Source organism: Tachypleus tridentatus, chromosome 9, assembly GCF_004210375.1.
Source record: "Tachypleus tridentatus isolate NWPU-2018 chromosome 9, ASM421037v1, whole genome shotgun sequence".
Taxonomy (NCBI): domain Eukaryota; kingdom Metazoa; phylum Arthropoda; class Merostomata; order Xiphosura; family Limulidae; genus Tachypleus; species Tachypleus tridentatus.
In genome coordinates, this window is record NC_134833.1 from 113,500,991 (window position 1) to 113,526,069 (window position 25,079).

General features: G+C 31.6%; 2 protein-coding genes and 1 long non-coding RNA gene across 19 annotated transcripts in view; 2 read left to right on the forward strand and 1 right to left on the reverse strand.

The window, feature by feature from the left end:
* The first annotated feature begins 3,713 nt into the window (after nucleotides 1–3,713).
* On the forward strand, nucleotides 3,714–19,551 carry LOC143226083 (tubulin epsilon and delta complex protein 1-like). 16 transcript variants are annotated; one of them, XM_076456567.1, is made up of 10 exons: nucleotides 4,144–4,397; nucleotides 5,656–5,739; nucleotides 7,675–7,777; nucleotides 8,560–8,814; nucleotides 9,207–9,397; nucleotides 10,321–10,482; nucleotides 16,018–16,116; nucleotides 17,287–17,373; nucleotides 18,238–18,363; nucleotides 18,548–19,551. In XM_076456567.1, exons 4-10 carry the CDS (start codon nucleotides 8,754–8,756, stop codon nucleotides 18,803–18,805), a joined length of 984 nt encoding a protein of 327 aa, XP_076312682.1. In that variant the 5' UTR covers nucleotides 4,144–4,397; nucleotides 5,656–5,739; nucleotides 7,675–7,777; nucleotides 8,560–8,753; the 3' UTR covers nucleotides 18,806–19,551. The 16 variants fall into 16 exon arrangements, with proteins under 16 accessions (XP_076312692.1, XP_076312684.1, XP_076312677.1 ...); XM_076456565.1 differs by lacking the exon at nucleotides 5,656–5,739 and adding an exon at nucleotides 5,847–5,943; XM_076456566.1 differs by lacking the exon at nucleotides 5,656–5,739 and adding an exon at nucleotides 5,847–5,932.
* An 879-nt stretch (nucleotides 19,552–20,430) lies between these two features.
* Nucleotides 20,431–24,924, reverse strand: LOC143226085 (uncharacterized). Its single transcript, XR_013014285.1, has 2 exons — nucleotides 24,429–24,924; nucleotides 20,431–21,596 (listed from the first exon to the last, which is right to left on the reverse strand). It is a non-coding gene; the product is annotated as an uncharacterized LOC143226085 (long non-coding RNA).
* LOC143226081 (uncharacterized) overlaps nucleotides 24,256–25,079 on the forward strand; it is a 67,949-nt gene continuing 67,125 nt past the window's right edge. The window contains exon 1 of one of the 2 annotated variants that reach the window (XM_076456551.1): nucleotides 24,256–24,530. The gene's annotated coding sequence lies outside the window, so the exon portion shown is untranslated. The remainder of the gene's footprint in view (nucleotides 24,531–25,079) is intronic. The other variant, XM_076456555.1, reaches the window with a different exon arrangement.

The following is a 25,079-nucleotide window of genomic DNA, read 5'->3' on the forward strand; positions in this document are numbered from 1 at the left end:
CTACTTCAATTTCTTCTTTCTCCTGAACTATTGTTAATTGTTGAAATTTTATTTGGTTATTAGATAAGCTGATTGGATTTCTTTTGGTTTTTTTGTAACTACCTTCTTTTTCAGGGCCATGTCCATTTATTTTGTTCAATTATAATATTAGTTAGTATGGTTATTGTAGCTGTGCAGTTGTGTTCTGAAAGATCTGTGTTTGTGAATTTACAATTAAATGTGTTATATGAGGAAGCAAAGGTGTAAAGTACTAAATTAATTTAACTTAGTCTTCTCGATTTAAGAGCGTCAGTATTGTCTTATAAATTCATACGTTATGTTTTAGGCTGCTTGTGTTATTTTATTTACCGTTTTGAATCAGAACAGAAAAGTATGATCAATATTATACCCAAATGCCGAAAAGACTCGCCTATGGGCCCAATATCCGAATAGTTTGAGCACCAAGCGATTTTCTTTGTTTTATTTTTGAATTTCGCGCAAAGCTACTCGAGGGCTATCTGCGCTAGCCGTCTCTAATTTACCAGTGTAAGATTAGAGGGAAGGCAGCTAGTCATAACCACCCACCGCCAACTTTTCGGCTACTCGAACCAAGCGATGCTTTTATTCTTGGAAATGTTTTTGCATATTTCTCAACACTTGAGTATGACGCGATTCTCAAATTTGCATGCTATTGATACGTGTTTTTCACGCCCTAGTGGTATAATGTATAAAGTTTGAATTACATTTAGAATATCTGTATTGGTATCGAAAAACTTTGCGTGAAATTCAACAAACCTTACTTTCTTCTTCTCAAATAATGGATTTAAAACAAGTTGCTTTAATATACAAAAAGTCCCTCGTCTCAAGAGGAGCTCACAAATCCACTTGAAAGAATGCGATATTAAATATATAATTATCAGTTGCTTATGTCACGTATTATACTTTGTCTCGAAGAAGTATTCGATTTACTATATTAGGTACCTTACGTATTACGATTTCAAATAACCGAAAATTTGAATTTGAATTTAGAAGTTAACTGAATGTCGATATTTATCAAATTTATAATATTTGTCAACAATATTGATACACACAATTTTCTTTCTTAACACAAATATATGTTAACGTACAAGCAACAATACAATTTATAATAACGGCAATTACAGATAATTATTTATATACAGAAATGTGTCAAACAATATTCAATCTTCTATACGGTCTGGAACTAAATATTTTATCGATGATCCAGGTCCATAACGAGCGAATTAATTCTGAGTTGATACTGTTACACTTCGCTTAAGATAGCTAGCTGTCTATTATTGCCTGACCTTACACCACTTACAAGATGACTTTTTACCTAAGAAGATATTTAATGTCCTCGGAGAAATAATAACGTCTGAAGCTAATTCACTGAAATTGGTAATGTTCGAAATTTTTAAACATCCCTGGTCAAATATCTGTAGTTTTCCTATTAATAAGCGTTTGTCACAATTACAGATTCCGAAGCTTATTGTATACTGACTGTGACGACTCAACGATATTAAAGCTGAATTTTCAACAAATTTAATAATTGCCTTAGAAACTGTACTTTGGTTAGGTATAATTCCTGTGTAGTTGCCATATTTTTAAACACTTTAGTTTTTGAGTAAAAAATGAAACAAAATATAAGGGTCTTCGAACTCAAGTTTCTCTCGGTCGTTCGGCTGTTTCCGTGACGTTTTACAACTATGACGTAATAGTTGCCAAACACGCTTCGTTGCGCGCCAACCATTTTGTTCCTTTCATTGCTGGTGTTTTATGTAAATCTATTGGTGCTTTTTTCGGATTACATACTTTATGAGACTATTTTTTGTCTTCATATTGCTACTTTATGTTTGTTTTATGATAACATGGTTTACTGCATTGCTTATGGTTGTAAAAACGGTTTGGCATCGGGCAAAAGCTTCTTTTCGTTTCTGTGCAAGGAGAAGGAACCGAGAAGGTGGCAACAGTGGGTGCGGATGGCCAATAGGAAGAACTGAACACCTTCACACCATGCAAAGCTTTGTCAAGATCACATTGAACGCTTATGTTTTGTGTCAGATCCCACTGTTTTGGATTCTGTGGGTTTCAAGCCAGGTAGGTTGAGACTGAAAAAAAACCATCGACAGTAGACAGGATCGTCCCCACCATCTTTCCTCGTGTAGAGCTGAGGACTGATCTCAGCCTGCTGCGTAGAGGTTTCATCCCTCTGAAACCATCCCTTGTCACCTCGAAAAGAACAAACTTAAAGGTACGTTTGCAGTATAAAGCGATACACAATAACTAGTATAATATATTAATTTAAAAAGTACAAGTTTTTGAAGAATGTAACTAGACATATACATTTCACATTCATGAGCGTGTTTTGCATTTGTGGCACCTGAAAGTCACTGAAACCTTGATTTTCTAGTCTAGACAGTGGACAAATCTATCCCAAATAGAGTATATTCCAAGTTTAAAAGCTGGTAGATCATTCTGTAGATGTTTTTGTATCATTTCTAAATGTGAAAAGTTTGAAGAATTCAATTTTTCAAATTTAACATTTCAAAATAAATTAAAATAAGACTATGTCTTGAACATGTTGAAGTAATCAAGTACATGTTATGTATTTAAAAAAAATTGTATACTTGTAAAAAAATCAAATATAAACTCCATGACATATTTCCATAACTCATCATAATAAAATTAATCTTAACACAGTACTTTGACATTGTCATATTAAATGTAAATCTCATAACCTCATAAAGCATGTTGTTTTAACATATAATCTTATATTTTCAGCTTTTAGAGGAAAATGCTGCTGATGACACAGTGCCTACTTCTGTAGAGGAAGTTGTGATTCAGCCCACCCCTGATGATGACAGCCAAGACTCTAGAGCTGAGTCATTTCAGAGTGTGTCTATTCAGACTCTTGTAAGTAGATCATGATTATTAGATTAAACATTCATAAATTGCAATAATTGATGTATAATTTTATTTACATTAATTTGAATCTAACCGTGAAGAAATGTTATTATTTCAATACCTAAATAAAAACCTATTGTTTTAGTCTATCCCAAGTATTCCAAGAGGGACACAGACTGGCTGGTATTCTGTTTACAGAGGTGTACAGGTATTCTCATCTGGCTTGAAGACTGTAGCTACCCAGACAGAAAATCTTCCAACAATAGATTTTGCTTGTGGTACTGGTAAGTTAGTTTGAATATGAATATGAAATTTTCATTCATGGTTTAACAGTATTCAATAGTCAGATTGGTCTTCTTAATATTATTTTGATTATTTTTTATAAACTATTGCTGGTAAACAGTACATTGTTCTTATACATGTAATTCTTTCACTGATTTTTGCAGAATCATCAACTGCTACTAAGAAGTCCTCTGTATCACAAGTGACAGATGCTGATAATACTGATGATGCTCGTATGAGTGATGATGAAGGTGCTGATCCTGACTAGAACTTGTCAGATCTCTGTCACAAGTAACTGTTCTAGGTTCGTTCAGAGTAGGTTCGAATTGATATGGCGCTACTCGACACTGTACAGAATACAAAATCAAAACAGACTTCGCCTCTGTTTCTCCGTATGCACTGGCCATGTTTATTTACATTCAACGCGCTGGCGTTGGCGGTTTGTTTGGCAACTATTACGTCACAGTACTTTTCCTAGCGGCAAACGTAAAAACTAAAACGTTCGGATTGCGTCTCGGAAAGGGCTCTTTCTGCACTAAGTTCCATGTTTCAAAATTAAATCCATTATACTCGGAAATTGTGTTCGTTTATTTTTGTTAAGTACAAAGCTGAACAGTTGGCCATATACGCTTTTCTCATCGCAGGTATCAAATCCCAGTATTTTAGTATCATAAGCTATCAGATTTAAGGCTGATCCACTTGAGACTGCTTATAGATATATTTATTGAATTGTTCTTACATTTAAAATTAAGCTTTTGCAGTTTTACTTCTTAAATCAGATAGAAAAAATACACATAACTCTGTTGTAATGACAGAACCTTAGTATTTCCATCCAAGATATACTTCATAGAAAATTTAAAAAATCAGTATTAAGACAAACTCTTCCAAGTGACTCATGCTAACTGCGAGAACGTAAAATTGAGAGCCACATTAGTGGAAAAAGCAGTGTATAGTTTTGGTTTTTAAGAGGTTACTACGCCATCTGAATCGGAGTAGCGTCTCCTATCGAGTAGCTGATGGTTATATTTATTGATGGTACATTACAACGCTTATAAGTGTGATTAATTGCGAAATACAAGATTTTTGGCTTAATATTTATTTGTATGGAAATAAAAGAAACAATTGGATGGCTTTGTAAATTACTGACACTGCTCGAATTCCCTCGAGTTACTCCAGAAGATTTTCGTTGTGGTAAATTTAATAAAAAGGAAGGGGTGAGTAATTTTACAGATCTGTCACGTTAGTGGAAGTATGACTATAACTATTAATTCATAACACAAAAACAACCAAATTATTGTCGTTTAACATAAATAACGAGTTATTGAGTTTGTGAAAATTATAATGCTGCTCTAAGGCTTGTGTTGCAAACTTATTGGCGTTTAAGTAAATTTGTAAGCATTTTTCTAAACTATTAATGCATCAAATTGCATTTAATTGTTATTATGTAATATGATACATGTCATTACCATTGGCCTGCTTACTCGGCTACTATGAAACAATAGTACATAAATAATATTAATAATAGGGTAATATTTTTATACAAGTCCTGTAAAAACTGTAAATATAAATACTATTAATATTGTAATTAATCCTATCAATTAATGCTGGGATTATTATGGATTTTATATAAAAGAATGAGTGATATATAATTTTTGGCTAACTAAAAAGCAAAAAAAAATATTCAGTATGGGTTATATTATAAAATATGTGAACACGACCAGTAATGAATAGTTAAAAAACAAAGTAATGCAAAGACTAAAGTTCATACACAGTATAATTTAACATGGCATGAGACAATATGTGTAATTTTAACTCGGTTACTAAACTAGGTTCAAGACATGGACCTTAATAATTTTGTATTTTTGTTACAACAGAGTTTTTGTAATATTAACCTTAGACATAGTAATAAATAAAAGCTATTCTTCAAGGTTTTGTTCACTCAGATGTTTGAAACTCGTAACATTTTTATACTGTTTCCTGTCACCATCTGATCAAGATAGGCATAATATGTCAAGAGTGTAAACTGCATGCAAAACTATAATAAGCCTGAATTTATTTATTCAAAAATAGTATTATTAATGAAGATAAAGATGAATTCACCAAAGGGAAATTTCATCTTACTGATCTGTTAATTTTTGAGGCCATTACCTGGAGAAAGGAAAGGTTTGGACTTAAATTTTCATAAGGGCACCACAAAAAAAAAGATTGACTATGAAAATTGCATCAGTGTAGGTTGGAGAATGACCAGTTAAAACCAAAGGTATAAACCAAGTAAAGAGGGTAAATGGACAAGAACTTTTAAAATTATTACATTTTTTCTGTGTTTAATGCTTACCTATGTGATAAGCACTAACCCTCCCAAAATACTTAGAACTGCAAAGTACCATTTAAAACCTAAATATATTCCATAATTCAATTACAAAATCAATACTTTTCTTATCCTTGAGCTCATGGCTTTAATTGGATTAGCAGGATGGTTGAATGGAAGAAAGCAACTGGTGGTTTTTAATGGACTCCAACCAACTGGATCCTTGTTATTAGTGGAGTACTTCAGGAGTCAGTACTTTAGCTATTTTGTATTTACATTAATGATAAATTGATGAGGGCATAATTAATGAATAAGTAAAATATACAGATCATACTGAATTTCTGGATATTTCTAGCCATATTGAAGATGTTGATGTTCTGCAAAATTACCTGGATTGAATGTTAAGTTGGAAAACTATTTGGCAAATGGCCTCTAATTATAGTAAGTCCAAGGTAATGAAATTTACTTTGACCACACCTTTAATGTAGATAGGTACCAGCCCAGTAGCATGACTGGAGAAAAAGATTTTATAATAGAGGTGGGTAAGTTACTGAAGTAATTGAAACAGTGCTCTGTTGCTAGTAATAAAAAAATATTAAAATTTTAGGGTATATTTATAGATGTACTATAAAAAACTGAAAAAAGTAATTGTTTTTCTCTAAAAATCACTAGTTAAGTTTAACTAAAAATGCTGTTTATAGTCTTAGCTTCCTTTTTTTAAATGGAGAGGGTTAAGAGAAGAAATACTAGGATTGAAGGGTTATCTTAAGGACAGATTGAGATTTAATAATTATTTTCTTTAAAAATAACAGTATATAAGAGGTTATAAGATAAAGGTCTGATTGTTTGAAAAGTATTTTTAAGACTGTGGTGAGAGGATACAAGATTTGGAAGAGACAATCTAGGCTGTGGTTAAGACAATTTATTTTTCTAACAGAGTGATAAATACATGGAATAATGTTTTGTTTAGATTGGTGGAAACAAGAAATTATAGTAATTTAAGATGGGAATTGATTTTAGAAAAGTAATTAGTGGGTTAATTTTTTTATTTCACCCAGAAGTATGAATTTGTTATAGATGTGAAGGACTAAATTATCCCTGATTTGATTTGTTGTCCATAAGTTATGATAAGAAGTAGAATTGGAATTCCTTAAATCATCCAGTTTCAAACACAGTTTATGTCAATGGAATAAATGGAGTTTACCTCTTGTGATTTTTCTTTTACCAAAGTGCACACTTTTAGTAATAAGAAAAAATAAATAGTGGCTGACTTAAGAAATACTGTATTATGTATGTTTAACATTATTTATAAAATAGTTTATCTTATCATTGTTTCAAAGTTTTACTGGGCAGTATCTATGAAAGAAAAATGTTTTTCATCCTATCCACAATCTTTTGTCTTTGTTTATACTTATTTAATTCTCTTTAAAAGATAAAGAGTTTCAGTGAGTTGAGTGGCTTTCTGGGGTTTGTTAAAGGGGTTTCATTTTTTTTAAACTAATACCAGATGTATATGTTAAAATACAATAAAATTGTTAATTGACACACTTGTTGGCTGAATGTGCTGTATTTATTGCTTACTCGAAGAACTTACAACAAAATATGACCTGGCAGGACCAATGGTTAGGGTGCTCAACTCTTAATCTGAGGGTTGTGAGTTTCAATCCCAGTCACACCAAACATGCTCACCTTTTCAGTCATGGAGGAATTATAACATTAGCAATCTGCTATTCACTGGTAAAAGAGTAGCCTAAGAGTTAGCAATAGGTGGTGGTGATTTTCTGCAGTCTCTCTAGCCTTATGCTGCTAAATTAATGATGGCTAATACAAATATCCCTTGTGTAGCTTTGTATGAAAATTCAAAACAAAACAAAATTTATTATACTATGCATGAAACTTAATAAATGAATCTCAAACTTTAACTAAAATCCTGGTTACAGTTTTATTCATTTGAACAGCTGTTATTTCTAGATGCAGAAATTATTTTTGTTTGTTTCTTAATTTGTTGTAGAAATCCATATGTTGATAATTCAGTTAAACCTTTTTTATTATCTAGGTATTGTCAAGTAATCATTAAAATGCTTTTGTCACCAAGAAGGAAACATTAAAGTTAGCTTTATAAGTGCTCAATTGTTTTTTTGTAAAGTGATGCTTTAAATATTTTTTTAACATTGTATTTTTAGTTTGAACCATTAAGGCTCTTACTGGAAGAACTTGTAAACACCATAGAAGGAAAGAGAAAAGCTGGACAAACAAGAAAAAAAACACAGTGTGAAACTAAGTCAGGTCAGAGTCACTTTAATCAGTAGCTAACTCACAGTATTATTACATTAGTTATATTCTAAAGTAAATAATACCTATTTTTTACATACAGTACTAATTTTACAGCAATGTTACCAAAAGGAAACCATCATTAAAGATTTTCACTATTAAACAGTATTCATGTGAGAAAATGTTTTTTTTCCAAGTATACATTTTGCTATATAACATTACTCTAGCTCAAACTAAGTTCATATATTTGTTTACCATTTTTTCATTTCTGATTTTATTTTTTCCAATTATCATTTTCACAGCACATTGAAATGAATTTCTGAGTCATGATGTCAGTAAAACAAGGTTCTTAGGTTTTAATATAAGGCACCTTTTATTTCAAGAATAATAAAATTTCATGTTGTTATGAAGATGACTAGTGTTTAAATTAATGGTAGGCAGTTTGATTAATACACACCATTAATGCTAACAATAACTAAAGTTAACTGTCATTCTTGATCTTTCTGTATATTAACATTTAACTGTTATCATACAGAATAACCTTCTGTGGTATTAATACATTAAGTTTTTAACCAAAACAATATTCTTACATCTACTAGTCTTAACTATTATATAAGACTTCTTTTTTCTCAAACTTTTCAAGTTACATATGTAAGAGTGTAACTAAGGTACTAACAAATTTGATTCAAGTAATTAGAGAATACTTGGTTCACTTATTAGTTTTTAATTGTACTACTATAATTTTTAATACAACTATATATGTTTTTATTAAATTACATAACTAATATTTGGCCCAGTACTGCCAAGTTGTTAGAGCATTCGACTCGCCATCTGAGAATTGCGAGTTCACATCCCCATCATACCAGTATGCTCACCATTTCAGCCATGGGGGCATTATGGTGTGACAGTTGGTAAAAGAGCAGCCCAAGAGTTGGCAGTGGGTGGTGATGACTAGCTGCCTTCCCTCTAGTCTTACACTGCTAAATTAGCAATGGCTAGTGCAGATTGCCATCATGTAGCTTTGCACAAAATTCCAAACCAAACAAACAAATGTAAGTTGAATTCATTTTACTCTTTGTCCACTAATTTATTATTGTTTTAGTGGTTTAACAGATTGTTAGAATTATCTCTGAAATGTATGGTTAGTTGAGGTTTATTGAATAGATTATATAAAAAGAATTATTTTTATTAACTTTATTTTATTTGACAAATTTTATTTCTTAAAATATTTTGTAAATTGTTTTGTGGGTTGGCATTAATGCTGATTGAAAGGAGTCCAGTTGTTTACTTGTTTTTCTCTCCAACAGTATGGTTAAAATATAATTGATTATGTGTGCAAGTTTTGTTTATTGTGGTATCAGCAATTATAAAATGCTTAAATATTTTTCCAAGAATTGTAAAATAAATTATTTCCATATTTTTAATGCTAAATGTATTTCCACAGATTGTCAGCAGGATGTACAAGTTAGATTGATGCAGTTAGGTTACCCTACCCCTGAATTTAAAGTAGAAAGTAGAGAAGTCTTACTTGCTATTGGATGGTTGTTAGCAGTTCACTCTCCTTTAGAAAATGTGATAAAAAGATTAATTTCTTCTTCCGTAGCAGGATGTGAAGACAGCCTGTGCATACGACAGGTATATATATCTATTTATATCATACATTACTTATAATTGAATAGATGTTATTTATTTTATAAAAAAAATTAAAAAGATATTGTGTAGAATCAGTATGTTTGTGTAGTTACATGTTAGAATACATTTGCCTAGAGGCATGTCACATACAAGTCTTAATTTCTCTCTGAAAAGACAAAAATGGTATACTATAGCAACATGTATGCCACAATAATGCAAAACAAAACTAAAATGGCAGATATGTGATAAAATGTAAAGTTTAAAAATTTTGAATGTTCAGTTATTGCTTTATATATTCCTTACACAATCACAATGCAAAAATAAAACAGTTTCAAATACTTAAAGTGTTTACTAAGGAAATATTAAAATTGTGTATATAAAAAAAAATATGCATATTTTATTTTGCTTTATATTTCCCTTTTATTATCTGTCATTTTGTTTCTTTGACTTACACACACACACGCACATCAACATTATTGATAAAATTTTAAGATGCTTAAACATCATTGTAAAAGTTTTGGTCATTTAATATGTTACATATATATGTATATATATATATGTATAGTGTACATATGTATAAATTATCAAGTCATTGTGCATTTGCTATGAATTTATGTAAGTCTCATTTAACCATTTATTAAGTATATGGTATGTGTTATGTTTGTTATGGAAAACTAAATCAGCAACTTGTGTACAAGATTTGATGTTTCAGGATATTGCAAAATTTAAAAGTTTAAATATTTCATGTAGTTTCTAACAGAGAAACTTAAGTTCTATAGTAAGGTAAAAACATCAAAATAATTATTATTTTATAAGAAACTATTTAACTAGATATCCAAACTAATGTGTGAGCCCATAATAAGTTTGAACAAAAATTTAACACATACATTTGTATTCTTTAATGACAATTACTTTATTTTAATTAGGAGAATAATGATGAAGATCGTGTATATGGTAATCTGGCTACAGTATCCCATTGCCATGTCAAAAGTCAACTTCAGCAACTAGTGTGGTCAATTGGTCACTTGAAACACTCTCTGCTTTCCCTGTTGTCAGCGGACCACCAAAGACTTAGTTTACTGAACAAGGTAATAAAAAAATTAGTTGATCTAATTATAAGATGCTAAACTTATCATTAGCATGAAAATGAAACTTGGGATACAAAACTTTTGAAAATAGTAGAAGATTATATCTCATCTACTATTACTTGTTTTGACTGCAACTAAGTAATTATAGCAATAAGAGAAGGTTCAATGAAGACTCCACAAAGAGCTTCAGAAGCACTAAGTTTTCTGGGGGTGGTGATGTTTTGATGGATATCTTCAGTAATGTTAACCCATTAAAATAACCATATTATTTACTTGATTCAAAGATTTTTGTCATTGAGGGTTAGCATTACTGTTAAGCAAATCATGTGTAACAGAATTAAAACTAATAGGTTACAAACTGGTGAAAGTGTTATAATAAACGCAATATTAATGCTTACCAAACTGGCATTAAAATACTGTTACTTTACTGTTTCACGTTCATACTTAATATATTCACAAAGTAGTCTTCACTTATTATAACTTTCAGATTTTCTAGACTTTGAAATTTGCTTTTATTTATCCCAATTTATTTCAATTGCAATTTGAAGTTAATGTTACCACTTCAGGGGTCATGCCTCACCTGTTACTAATGCTATCTCACAGACTACAGATACAAGCAATCTGGTATAGGTTTTTATCAGTGTTTATCCTCTAGAAGATTGAACATTAAAAATATTGGCCTCTTTCTTCAGTTCTCACCCACAGTTCCTCCTATAGACACTGACACTCTTCAGACAGGCAGAGATTTTGATAGCCTTTTATCACCACTAGATTTTAATTGTTTGATCCTTTGTTCCCATTATGTAGTCTTTATTTCCAGTATGGAAATTCTATGTTGTTTTCTCTCATTTATATAGGCTTTCATTCATGTTCCTCCATAGACAGTTTTTGCCTTATTTCATCACCAGTTTGATCCTTTACTGTCTGGACTTTCATCGGACATTGCCTCGAGCTTCATGGTTTACCATTTGCCATACAGGAGAGAGAAGACATTTTAGTTTTATTGTTAATATTATTATCTGTAATTATGTGAATTCCATGCTTATTTAGATCAGTTAATATTAAGTTACATTATAATTCATAATTAGTCTTCATTGTTTATTTCTTCTATACCACTCAATTAAGCTTAACATTGTATGCCATTTATTAGTTTAACTGTACTATTCCCTTACTTTAAATCATCATTTCTATTTCATTCATAAATAATTTTTTCTTTGCTTGGTTTAAATTGAACTCTTGAATTGGGGCCCACAAAGATTTCTTCCAATATTGTGGCTATTTATTGTTCAGTTTCATTTTTCTTTTTGTTCTTATATTACCCTTTGTTAGGTACTGTTCAATTAGGCTTAACTGGTTGTTGTTCTTTTTCAATTTAACAGTAGTTCTAATTTTAATTTCCTCGTTAATTCTGTTCACTATCTTATTTCATTAGTCTTATATGTTCATCTCCTATTCTCTGCTTTGGTTTAATAGCTACTTTGGTTCCAGTTTTTATTGACCATTACATTATACAGGATTCATTTCTTATACCATTTTCTTCCCACTTGAATATGTTGAGTAATTCATTTTTGTTTCTTATAGTTTCATTTCACCTCTACTTTATTACCATTCATTTCCTTTAGTTTATAATTTATCCTTCATACCATTAAATAGTTTATTGGTTTCTCACAGTTTTATAGACATATTCATATCTACCATGGTTCCAGATTTTCCTCCAACTCAACATCATAAGGGATGCATTCCCTATACCATTTTTCTCCCATTTTTCACTTTGTTAATTATTTCATTTTGTTTTGCTTTATAGTTTACACTTTTTACAGTTTAATTTCATTTAATCACTACCTTATACATCTTACCATTCATTTAATTTAATTTATATTTTTCCCCTTGTACCAGAACTTTGATTTCATGTGTTGCTCACCTTCTCTATGTAGTGGCTGAACCCATTCTCCAATGTACTAAAAATTCTCTATTCTTCCTGACGTTATTAAGGAATGCCTTCCATATTTCTATTGCAATATTTGCTAGACCTCTTTTACACATTTTCATTATAGTATCTTCATTTTGTCTTTGCTGTTTCTTTTGCATTTTTCGTACCTACTAACCATATCTTCTTTTGGCTTACCATCTTACCTTTGTTTAACTTCAGGTGGATTTCTTCTGACATTTATTATTTTCTTTTCTCCTATTGTTGCTCACACTTTTAATGTTTCATGTTTTTCTTTATTTGGTTTTCTGTTTACATTTTGGGTTTTTTAAGGGATACTTCCTCTAGTTTTTGGTTACTCGTTTGTTTCATTCTATGATATTACCATCTTTATCCTTTTTATGTCTGGTGCCTGACTATCCTTTACCTGTCACAGCTACAGGTTTTCTTCAGTTATCTCGTTTGCTTGATGACTGGGGATCTGAATTGATCCCACCACAATCATTTCTTGGGTCTTCCTTGTTTTAATACTTAGTCTTTGATCACACTCAGCTAAGGCTGTTTTTGCATGACTATAAATGTACATGATAAACATTCTTCTCTACAGTTTTTTAAATCTGTGATTGGAAACAAGTTTTGTGCCTTGACATTTGGACTTGTTTTGGTTCCATATGTCTTTTGTGAGACAGTCTGAATTTTACTAACACCGTTCATTGGATGTCTAGCTTCAGTTACCTCCTTGAAACAGGGGTAGTCTTAACATACTCTTCAATTCCTTCAACAGTCAGCTTGGATGGTTGGGTTTTCCATTTAGAAAAGTTTTTTTTATTGTTACATACCTCACATTCTAGTCCCTTTGGGGTGTGTATTTTCAAACACCCCCTTCATTGGAACATTCCATTCTCCTCCAATCCTTTTCATTTTAGTTTTTTTCTTAATTTCCACCCTTTCCTCTTTTATATGCATTGAGAGTTGAACCTATCCCCACAACGTTGGATTTACTACTTCCTCCTACTCTTACATCTCATATGTTCATCTCCTATTCTCTGCTTTGGGTATCTGTTTCTTCCATGTTGAGGTACTGTCATCCTTTACTCTTTTTGAGATTGTAACTGGGTAAGTTACCTTTTAGTATATATAAATATACACACACCTCTTCTTTTTGAAGAGCATATCCATCTCTTTTTCTCGTAACTCTTGTAATAAATTCAAATGAAAGAGTCTTGTATATCTAACTCATATACTTGCTCTGTTCTTGCACCCTGTTAGGACCTCAGTGTCATCTTACATGGTCTGACCCATGCACATTCACACCATTACCAATCTACAACTTTTAATGCCTTCTCTTTAGGCATATTATTTTTTCCTCTTGTTTATGATTGCAGTTGTTCTCCTTTTTATGCTAATGACTCATCCCATCCTCTTTTTATTTTCTTCTTTTTCCTGTTCAGTTTTCCTTATTTGATCTTAAGCCACTTGGAAAGGAAACCTCTTACCTTCTCCTTTCTACCTTCTTTTTATTTCACTCTTCTATGCTTATTAGAATCCAGACAAACGTTTCTGCTCCATTTGTACTGTTCATCACTCCTTAGCTTATACCTTCAACTGCCACTTTTCATTCCTTATAGTTCCTCTTTCTCCAGGGACAGATTTTCTTCTTTATTAGTACAGTCTGCTACATTCCTTGTTTGGTCTCCTTTTTGTTAGAAGTTATTGCTTGTAGATAGCCTGCATTTTGTTCCATCAGATTTATCACCTCTTATTCTCTCACTACTCATCCATAGCTGGATAAGATCATTCATGCTCTGCATGTGGAATACCTTTCATTACTTTATTGCCCACTCTCTTCTTCATCTGGTTATCTTGTCTCTTGAAGGTCACTGCCTACCTCTGTTAGCCATCATGCAGTATACCCACCATCTTTAAATGGGTAAGTACATATCCTTTTGATTTATAGCATTTGCTACTAGGATCCTGCCAGATGGCTGGTCATGCATCCCAGGGTACACTTCCCAAAATTTCCACTTCAAGTCAGGATAACAGAAAGCATTCATACAATCAGTCCTAGCTTCATGTATTCCCACTGTTGAGATGGGGTATTCTGCTAGACCACTTGAGTATATTATGATATCTTTCTGCTGGAATTCTAGATATCTATATGAAGAGGTGTGTATTACCTCAGAAATTAACATTTTCCTAACCTAAAAATGTACTTCTGATAAATACTAACCTTCTCACACATACATTTCCCTCTTCTCCCCACTTCTGATGCAGTTTAGTATCAGGAGTGTAAAAGCATTGAGGAGTTGGTGTGCAGGGATGTTGTGTCGCTCTCCAATTTGTGGATGGCTTTTGCTACATAATAATGTCATTATACAGTAATGCAAATCACAAGAAATCTTGTGAGTTGAGGAGAGAGTTGCCTAAAGGTTAATGGTATGCAAATCTCAGTCAGATGCACAGGGAAGATAGCTTTCTGTGTAAGAAGTTAAGCACCTATCAGAAATACATTTTCAGGTAGGGAAGATGTTAACAAAGTACAAGAAAAAAAAACATAAAATTAAAACAAAAACAAATGTTAAAAGATTAACAGTCGAAATTTTAAATATAAGAAAATGAATATTTCACAAAAGTATGCAATTAAACAACAAAGAAAAAAGTCATTGTTAATTTTAGTTTATATTTTTCAAAAGAGAAGTCACTAGGTGCTTAAAAGATTCAGGGCTCAGACCTATAGACATTGAAATCTTCAGCATGATGTCAATCATGGTTTTCTCTTCTGATTTTTCAAGATGGTCACTAGGAATATGGGGCATTGTCAAGTACAATCAGGGATGTAGGAATATGGGGCACTGTCAAGTACAATCGGGGATGGATCTCATATGACAGTGCCTAGCAATGCCTATTTTTTTCAACTTTTTATTTCACTGTACATTGATGATTTCCTACAGATATATGTAGTGTTAAGGTTAAGAAGAGAGCAGATAGAAATATTAAGTTTTACTAAAAAAAACTCCTGATTTGGATGTTACAAAAGGAAATATGAAAACTATACTGTGAAAAAAAAAAAAGGATTTTTATTCTTAGTGAGAAAATTACCTTTCTCTCAGACTGGTTCAGTGAAGCTTTTTATGTTCACAGAAAAATCTGTGATCGAAATATTCAAATATAACTTTTAGCTTACAACATTTATAATGTTTACTATAAGTTTGCTAAATTTCTTAAAAATGCACTGAGTAAATTAAAAGTTTTATAGTATGTATAGATTCACAACTTTCAAGGTTGGTTATATATTATTTCTCATTTCTAAGATGGGTTAACTTAACCCACTTGACATGGAAAGAGTTTCTTTAAACAATAACTTGTATTTGTTTATTAACAATTTTCAAAAGCACAGTAAATATCATTTATTTAATTTTAAAATTCTGTCTTGTTTTATGTTTGAGATTTGTTTGTTTTTATCATTATTATTATTATACTCTTCTGATTTTTCTTACAATAATCAGATGTGTGATTTTATGTAACTTTTGTTATTTTTTCCTTGTTTTTTTTTTAGCATTGTGTTTAAAATATTTATGCTGTTCATTCTGAGGAAAATTTGTTTTTAGGTCCATGAACGCACATTTGGAGTTAACGTCACTCCTATCTACAATCATTTAGCTGCCATAGATGTTATGGTTATCTGCCATTCTGATGTACTAGATAAGGTAAACAATGTAGTCCAATTGTTCTTGCACAAAATTGTCAGTTCTTAATGGATATTTTACAATTATCATGACTTTATAAATGATAGTTATAACAAAGGAAAACTAGTGAAAGTCAGAGAATAAGTTTATATTAAAAATATATATATTTAAATTAATATTTTGAATTTAAATCACCTTTCACCCCTAATACATTATTTTTTATTAAGAATAATTTATTTTCTTGCTGTTATACTTGTTAAAGAATTTTTCAATGAAGAAATATGAAAAGTTCTTGAAAAGAAATGTAAATACAAAATAAAGTTAACTTATGCTGCCTTCTAGAGTGAGAAGACAAAAGATATCTTTCATTTTTTTTATCTGTTTATTAGAAAGACAGAAAAACAGGATTATTTGGTCAAAAAATTAGAGAACTTATATTATGGAACTTTAAAATTGGTGTGAAAACCAACATAAGGTATTAACTTTATATAAATACTATTAAAACTGCTTCTAAACATTGTTATTAATATAAATTTGCACCCATTTACTGGAGTTCTCCATACAAGTTTGATCTTAGATTAGCATTAGACCACTCTCAAGTGAAACCAATAAGCTAAAGTATAAGTAAGCCTTCATAGAATTGTTTGAACAAAGAGATGTGATTTGTAATATTTATAATGTTTCCATCAAAATATCAGATTGACTACTTTTGAGATGTTGCTTAAAAAATAAAGGGGTTGTGGATAACCCAATCACTGAAACAGGATATGTTTAAGATTGTGCAGAAGAAAATAACAAGTGCAACTAACTAATTGTGAACTTAAAAATAATTCGGAGATTACAGTACATACTACAGAGATGATGTACAAATTAGGTCCAGTCTTCATAAATTATGGCCAAAGACTTTACTCTTTTATTTTATAAACAAACTAAATATACATTGAAGTGAAAACAATGGAAATGGACATTTTTATGTTAACTTAATTATAATTTTCCAGCTTTTAGAAAATGCACAGTTTATCCTCCTCTGTTTCTCATTTAACATTGATAAGAAGTAGTCATGGAGCCACAAGTCCTAAAAATTAAATATATGATTGAGTAATATAGAACACTAAGTAATTATTTTCAGTACCCAACACTCAATTGGATCACATTAACAAATGAAACTCGGTTCTTCTGTTTAATTTACAGTACCTGGAAGCTCTTGAGAGAGAGACAAAGATTATACAGACATTCTTGAAATGGAGTAAAGGATATGCTTTGTTTTGGAAGTGGATGGTATGTTAATAAATCTGATAAATATGGATAGGCATAATAAGCCATGAAGATAGTTAATCTTAAAATTAGTTGTAAAATATTATTAGCATTTTGCAGAATATTATTACTAACTGGTGTGTATATATATTTGATTTAGACTCTTTGAGGTTCCCACAATATTATAGTGCTGAAAGCCTCCATAGGATAATTCAAATTGCAGCTCCTTGCTTTGAGGGCCTGGAGGTTAGAGTGCTTGGTTCACACCTTGTGGGTTATAGGTTTGAATCTTCATCACACTAAACATGCTCATCCTTTTAGTTGTGGGGGATTATAATGTTACAGTCAATTTCACTATTCTTTGGTAAAAGAGTTGTCCAAGAAATAATTTGCTCTTTCCTCTAGTCTATCACAGCTAAATTATTAATGGCTAGTACAGATAGCCCTCATTTAGCTTGGCACAAAATCAAAAACACAAAAACAATTCTCTGGAGCTCAAGGCTCCCATGCAGTTACTGCATGGGTTACACTCTAAGTCCAACACAGACTAGAGAATATTTTTAATGTAATAGAGTTCAACAGTTCTGTACTTTGCAACTGCTTTGATCCAAATTAATTTTCTCACTTGAAGTACTCAAATTTATATCTAATTTTCTAAAACCATTTTTCTATACATGTCAGTTATCAGCTACAGATATTAACAGATAGCTCAGTTACAAATATTCATCAAGATCCTTGCTAAGCTTATACATCTCACATTATTTATTATTCAACTGATTTGTTAACTTGTACTGTTTATATTTGTTACTGGATAGCAATTATGATTATGAGTAAGTAATAAATACAAACAAGAAACAGTACAAACAAAAATTTTTGTTTTGACTACAGGAAAGTGTTACAGATTTGAAAATTCAAGAAGGAGGTAACATTCGTATGATGCAAATGAAGGAAGAAAAGCAACATACAGCTACAGAAAAGAACAATAAAACACATACAGTACCATTGTTACATCAGGTGAGTACAGGTCCCAGTTAAGTGTCTTGGATTTCTCTGCTTTCTAGTAATTATTTTTTGTGACTTATTACAGTTGAAATAAAGAATATTTTTATGAGGACAGATTTCTACTCATAAGTTTCCTTGATGTGTTAAAAATAAAACAATATTGTCTGTTACGTTTTTCATTCATAATGTTTTTCAGCCAGTTAAAGAAGACACCAGTTACCTGGGAAACAGTTTCAGAAACATGTCATTACCATTATATGGACCACGATTTGCACTTCTGAGAGACCAAGAAAAAAGACCAACTGATGTAGATTCTGTGGCTGAATATTCCAACAAATTAAAAGAGTGTTTGAAACAAGACAAAATGAAGTTGGCAGTGTGTCAAGAAAAAAGCAGAATTACACTACAAACATATATACAAAGAAGAAAAGACATAATATGTTTACCTCCATAAACATATATATGTAGGATTAAAGGTAGTACATATTTACATTTGTAGACATATGTGTAAAGTAAAACAGTTTATTTTTACTGCCATAGACATGTAGAAGACATTATTTTTGTCTCCATGAGAAAAAAATAATGAATGCACAGTAGTTAGTAGCAAGTGAAAACAATGTTAAAAAGATGAATATAAAGTGAGATAAAACTAGTGTTTTCCTGAGAGTGCAAGAAAAAAAAAACGTCTGGTATAAGTACTATATACAAGTTGTATCAACAACTTGGAATAGAATGTATCATTTACTTAAACAGATGTTTTTACTTGTTCAGCTTCAGTGTTAATTTAAGAAAATAAAAAATACCAATTCAACCACTATGTATAATTATTTTATAAAAAACAAAAAAATTTTGTTGTTTTTGAAAACTGCAAGGAAGTGTGTAATGTAGGAATAGTTTAGCTTACTATTTGAAAAGTTCTCACCAGAAACTGAGTATATTTCAGTGCAACAAAGTTAGCTCTCATGTAAATCACTATAGTATTAATCTTTCTTTTACTTCTATATTTAGGTACAAAATTACTTTTGTCTAAGATAAAATAAAAACTTGTACCAAAAGGAACATGCAGTATTACTTATTTAAATCATGTAGTGTACAAGTTAAATGTTCAATTGTCATTTTTTTTTAATCTCCTGATATTTTACCTGCTATAAAGGTTGTATGGAATTATTAAAATAGAAATAAATACAATTTTGTATTCAACAGTACCATGGCATTTTATTTTAACTGCTGTGAGTAAAAAAAGGGTATTTTTTATAATAGTTACAATTTAACACACACACACTTTTCTAGCTTAAGAGGGACAAGTACTATTTTTATTTTACTGTATTTTGAAAACCAAAATGTAACACGTAATAGACATACCCGAGTTTACGAGTCTCATACCTCATAAAAACTAAAATACAATAAAGTGCACTGTAAAGACATACCTAGCTTCACAGTAAATTTCTTACTACATAAAAACTGAAATACAATAAACTACCTACCCTCTGGTCTATCACTACTCAATTATGGATGTCTAGCACAGATAGCCATAATTTAGCTTGGCACAAAATTCAAAACAGGTTTGTGGTGAGTTTCATTTTCCATAAAAACTGGTGGAGTTGTAAAAATGGTATATGAATTATTTTTGATAGACAAAATTATTTTAATGTTTATGGCACCATCTAAAATGCTACCAAAATATTTTTACACTCTACAAGCAATAAAATAGCTACAGAATGGTCAGTGGTAGCTTGTTGTTCAAAATCAAAACTTCCATTGCTACTAAAATTCTTAACATACTCAATGACTCAAACTTCAGTCCAATATATCTAAAACAGCTGGTTTGGGTTGAGAAAATGTTTATGTAGTGGAGTGTTTCAACCTTCTTTGGTCATCATCAGGTTCACAAAGAAAGAAAGAGGTAACTGACCGATAGCTGACCACATGTTTGAAGGGGATTGTGTAACTGAGTGTAAGAATGTAGAGGGGGTGCTTAGATGTTTGATTATATTTATTAATATATTTTTCTCTACAAGTGGGTTTTCTCATCATCACTGATTATTACTTAAATCCAGTCATCAACTTTCAAATAATAAATATTTCTAAATTCTTTTTTTATTATGACATCTTTATTCTTCACATCCAGAAAAGCTCTTCAAACCACTAATTTGTTTAAAAATGCCAAAGGATTTAGTTCTGATATGACTCTAGTCACTAGATAAAGAACTGTTAATAACTCCTGGTCTATGTATTTCACTTCTTGGTGGTTCCAGATATTCAACCTGAAGTGTAGTAATTACCTTGTTGTTCATAAAGATGTCAGTTCCAAAAATGCACTCTTCCTCCATGAAAGTTACTCACACATCATAAGGTGCAAAATAACTTTTACATTACGAGTAACTTCCAACTTCTCGTTTACTGGAATTTTGTAACCACCTGCTTTTTACACCAATCATTCTTTTTTCACCTTGGAAGTAATTTCCCACCTTTCATTAACACATTGGGATTCAAGCTAATTTAACCAACTGTCTAACTCGTACTCACAATCTGATCCTTATTCTAGATATTTTACTAAGTCTCTCATTCATTAGTATTTTCAAATATTCTAGACTGATTAGAGATTCACCCTATAGCTAAAATTTCAATTACAACATTAAAAATAATGTTAATGTTATGCTATAACACTACAGCCAATGAAGTTAATAAAAAAATGATACATTACCCCTAACTTGCTCAGAAATAACAAAATAAAACATTACGTATTATTTGCCAATATTCATAAATTATTCAATCATAGAAGTCAAAACTACTAAACACAATTTCTAATATATGTTTCCTTTCATTTTGAAAGAACTGGTTATCATATTGTAACTTCATTTCATAAAGACAAAACCACACAAATATCTTAGTTGTCCTTACATTGATGAAAACAATGTGCATACTTGTAGAGAGGTGAAAAATTACCTCTGTTGGATTAGTGAACAGCTCATTAGTTTTGTGCCTCTCAAGATGAATCTCTTCCAAACTGTTCTTAATGAAAACCAAAAACTGAACAAAATAAAATGTGCCTAAAGCTGGAACATAAATTGATTTATTTGTCCAATAAACAGTATCATCTCATGACCTTTGTACCTTGGCATCATTGGTTGGCTGTCAATATCATAGTCGGGCAGCCAAGAATATTACAGTACTAATTAACCTGGTCCATTCAGGGTCCACTTGCAATAGTGAAATATCTCTGTGGACAGAGGAGACGTCACCTACTAGAGGACAAAGAAACAAACCCAAAGTAACAACTTTTTTTACCACATGTAACTGCTATAACAATATGGAAACTACATAGTCAAATATTTTAAAAAGTCAATAATACCGTTAAATAAGGTAGAAATTATGGCCACAAAAAATCAATAGGATATAGTTTCTATTGTTACGATGTGTCTTTCCCTTGATGAAAAATCCCATGCTTATGAATATTCCAGTTTGAGACTAAACTGCATATATTCTTTACCAGCTGTAATAATCCAAATAGTACATCTTGTATTATATCTCAATGTAGTCTAAGCAAACCATTATATATTTACTCCAAATGTATCACATTTTAGTATTTTGCATCACAACCCTAATAAAGGGTTATGTAATAAAGGGTCTGATAGTTATAGCCTTGTATATAACACTTTCATGGAAAATGTGCTCATGCTGTCCAATTTATGAATCCATTGTCACATATTAATTATGTCACCATCATCAGTATATGGTAATCAATAGCATATTTTTCACATACACACACTAAAGGGTACTTAAAATCTTCCAAACACCTTCTTAATTACAGAATTATAATTATTCAGTCAGCCCAAATTTCTATCTTTATCTTGTTAATGTTGACATCTAGGAACCAGGAAAAACTTGTTATATCAAATACACACAAGATATGACAGAGATAAACAGTTATCAAAATGGAAGAAATTTAACTCTTACTCTTCTAGAGCACAACTACCTTACTGCACTTAATGACGAGACTACCAGAGGAAATCTTACTCAATGACACTGCACGAAGTCATGCTAATTAATGCCCAAGATCATGAGTTCATTCAGGAAGTTTATACCAGTAAACATGCCAACATTCAACACAAAACTGAATCTGAGTGCTCAGAAAGATGAAAAAAAATTATCCAATTTTTCAATCAACAAACTATTCTAACTTTGAACTAATAAACTAACAATTACACAGTGTATCATGTATATATTGTACCATGAACATTAGTTGAGAGCTTGGAAAGAAAGCTGTGCCCCATCATTTCAATCTATGATTTTTCGATTATACAATCATATTAGTTGTTGAGCAAGGAGTTAATCCCAGTAATGGTTAAGAGGTTGTTGTCATCTCAGATTACCACCATGGCATATGAATTGCACTTCCATCAGCATTTCTTCATCTGTTTCTTCACAGATAGCCGGTTATGCATTACCAATCTCTTAATTCTCTTCAGTTGTGATGTGGTAATGTGACTCAATATTCAGAGTCAACCTGCTCATACACCTTTGTTTCTCTAGAAGCTTGTCAGTGATGTAAATTTTAAGATTGTTACCATATTTTAAGCACATAACATGATCACTGTAACTCATATTTAATATGATTGAGCTGTTCACAGACAAGATATGGACCAGCCTGCCCAGAATCAACTTATTTTTATGATTGAAACACATAGCACAACCACACTTAATCATAACCCTTTAACTTTTATTCTGACACTGTTTTTTCACCCATTTGCTGTCATACAAATTCATGCACATTCCTGTAAATCTGTGGTACCTATGTATTTAGGAAGAGCAACCTATAACATGTGCCATTAGTGTCACTGTGATAACATGACATGTTAAGCTACACCTCATAATCACATCCTGTCGAGTCCCTGGCCACTGGACAAGGTATAAAGTATCACCTTCTCCAAAACGTCTGGAGATTCATGTATGCATCGTCTAATGCACAGTTCTTATATTAAGTTCTCTTTGGGATGGCTAGATGTACCATTGTGATTTGTTAGAATCCATCACCATATCTCATGGTGTTCCCTATTGCAATATGTCTTTCCAGCCTTGAATGTTCCTTATTAATTACTAATCATGTTGGATTGTAGTGAGATGCCACCTGTTCCACCTGTCAACATTGCAATGTTGAACTTTAACAAGCATAAGGATCTCAACAGTCATTGTTTCTTGTTCCATTGTCTAAGTTCTACAAGGTTTTAGAAAGTTTAATTCCATGATCACAATTTACAAATGTTACAATACTATATAATCAAATAGAAAAAATAATGCATTCAACATAACCTTCAGAATAACACAATGTAGATTACAGCACAAAAATATTTCTTTACAACTGGTCTGTGGTATTCATGTCCACTGATATAAAACAAAGAAGTTTCAAAGCATCAAGAAAATGTAAATTCAGGAAATGTGCTGCAGAGAATAATTTCAAATTAAGTATTTCTTTATTTAGCACTGGAGAAAGGCAAAGCAGATTCCAACACACTTTTGGCTAACAACCATTTTTTCCAATAGTGCAAAAAAAAATGAAATGTCGCAGATAGATAATATTTTGATTCTTGGTTAAAATAAAATTTTCATTATTCTGTTGCTTGGTGCATCCTGCTGGTATCAATATCGTTTGTTTTACCCTATTTAAATTCCTACATGACTACACGAGCGGTGACGTAGGTGCGCGACATAAAAAATAAATAAATAAACGAGCGAGGCCTACGGCGCGCGTACGGATCTGTACTACATACCGTGCCCTGTATTTCATTGCATATTATGACCGTTATCTTACAGAGATGTAGACACACACTATATCAATCATGTATGTGTTGCATGGGGTTGTGCGCGCGTATTGTTGCGTGACTTCAAATAGAATGTGACGATGTTTTTTTTCATTCGTGGACCTTGCGTGCGTGGTGGCGAGCTAACTGTCACAACACACACGAATATATGCATTCTAAGAACCGAAACAAAACGTGACACAGTATGCACACACATAACGTACATGTGTGCATGATAAACTACACACGAAGTTGGCTCAGACTAATTCTAAAACCTACCAGGCGTCTCATTACGACTCCAAAATTTCCCTCAGATGCCTTGATACAGAATTTAAGCTCAGGATGGATCATGCTTCTACCAGTGAGGATCAGGAGAGTGAGGTACAAAATAAACTTAGATTAATAATTGTCCGTTTGTTCTTGGACAGTTATGTTATGTATTGTAGCCTTGTAAGTTATAGGCTATCTACTTACAATTAAGCATTTAATAGGCCTACTGTGCACAACTCTGACACGCGGGATGGTTTTAATCAAGTTTGGACACTCACAGGGGTGTGGGGTTTTCTAAATTGTTAACTTTTGTTAAAATTGAGCAAATCCAATGAGAATGATGTTCAAGGTAATCCCACTTAATAAAGATCAGTAATCATGTGGGTATGGGTAATTATTTATAATTATTAATTAAAAATTATTAATAAAAGTTTAGAGTGGCAGCCCTGAATTTGATACTCAAAACATAAATGGAAACATGACCTGTACGTGAGACTGGTCTCAATTGTCAATATCCCGTTCCACCCCCTTCCCCAATGTAATTACAATTTTACAGTTAAGATTTCCAGAAAATGCCGAGTCTTTGATAATTAAAGAAACGAGAACATTGTGAATTCCAAGAATATGAACTGCATTCACAAATCTATGTACAGGCATACA

Bases quoted from the DNA above. Each gene is read 5' to 3' on its own strand.
- LOC143226083 (XM_076456562.1), top strand. From the start codon at position 4,287: ATGGAAATAAAAGAAACAATTGGATGGCTTTGTAAATTACTGACACTG. The intron at 7,778-9,206 runs GTCAGAGTCACT...GTATTTCCACAG, and splicing joins ACAGTGTGAAACTAAGTCAG to ATTGTCAGCAGGATGTACAA. The intron at 17,374-18,237 runs GTATGTTAATAA...TTTTGACTACAG, and splicing joins CTTTGTTTTGGAAGTGGATG to GAAAGTGTTACAGATTTGAA.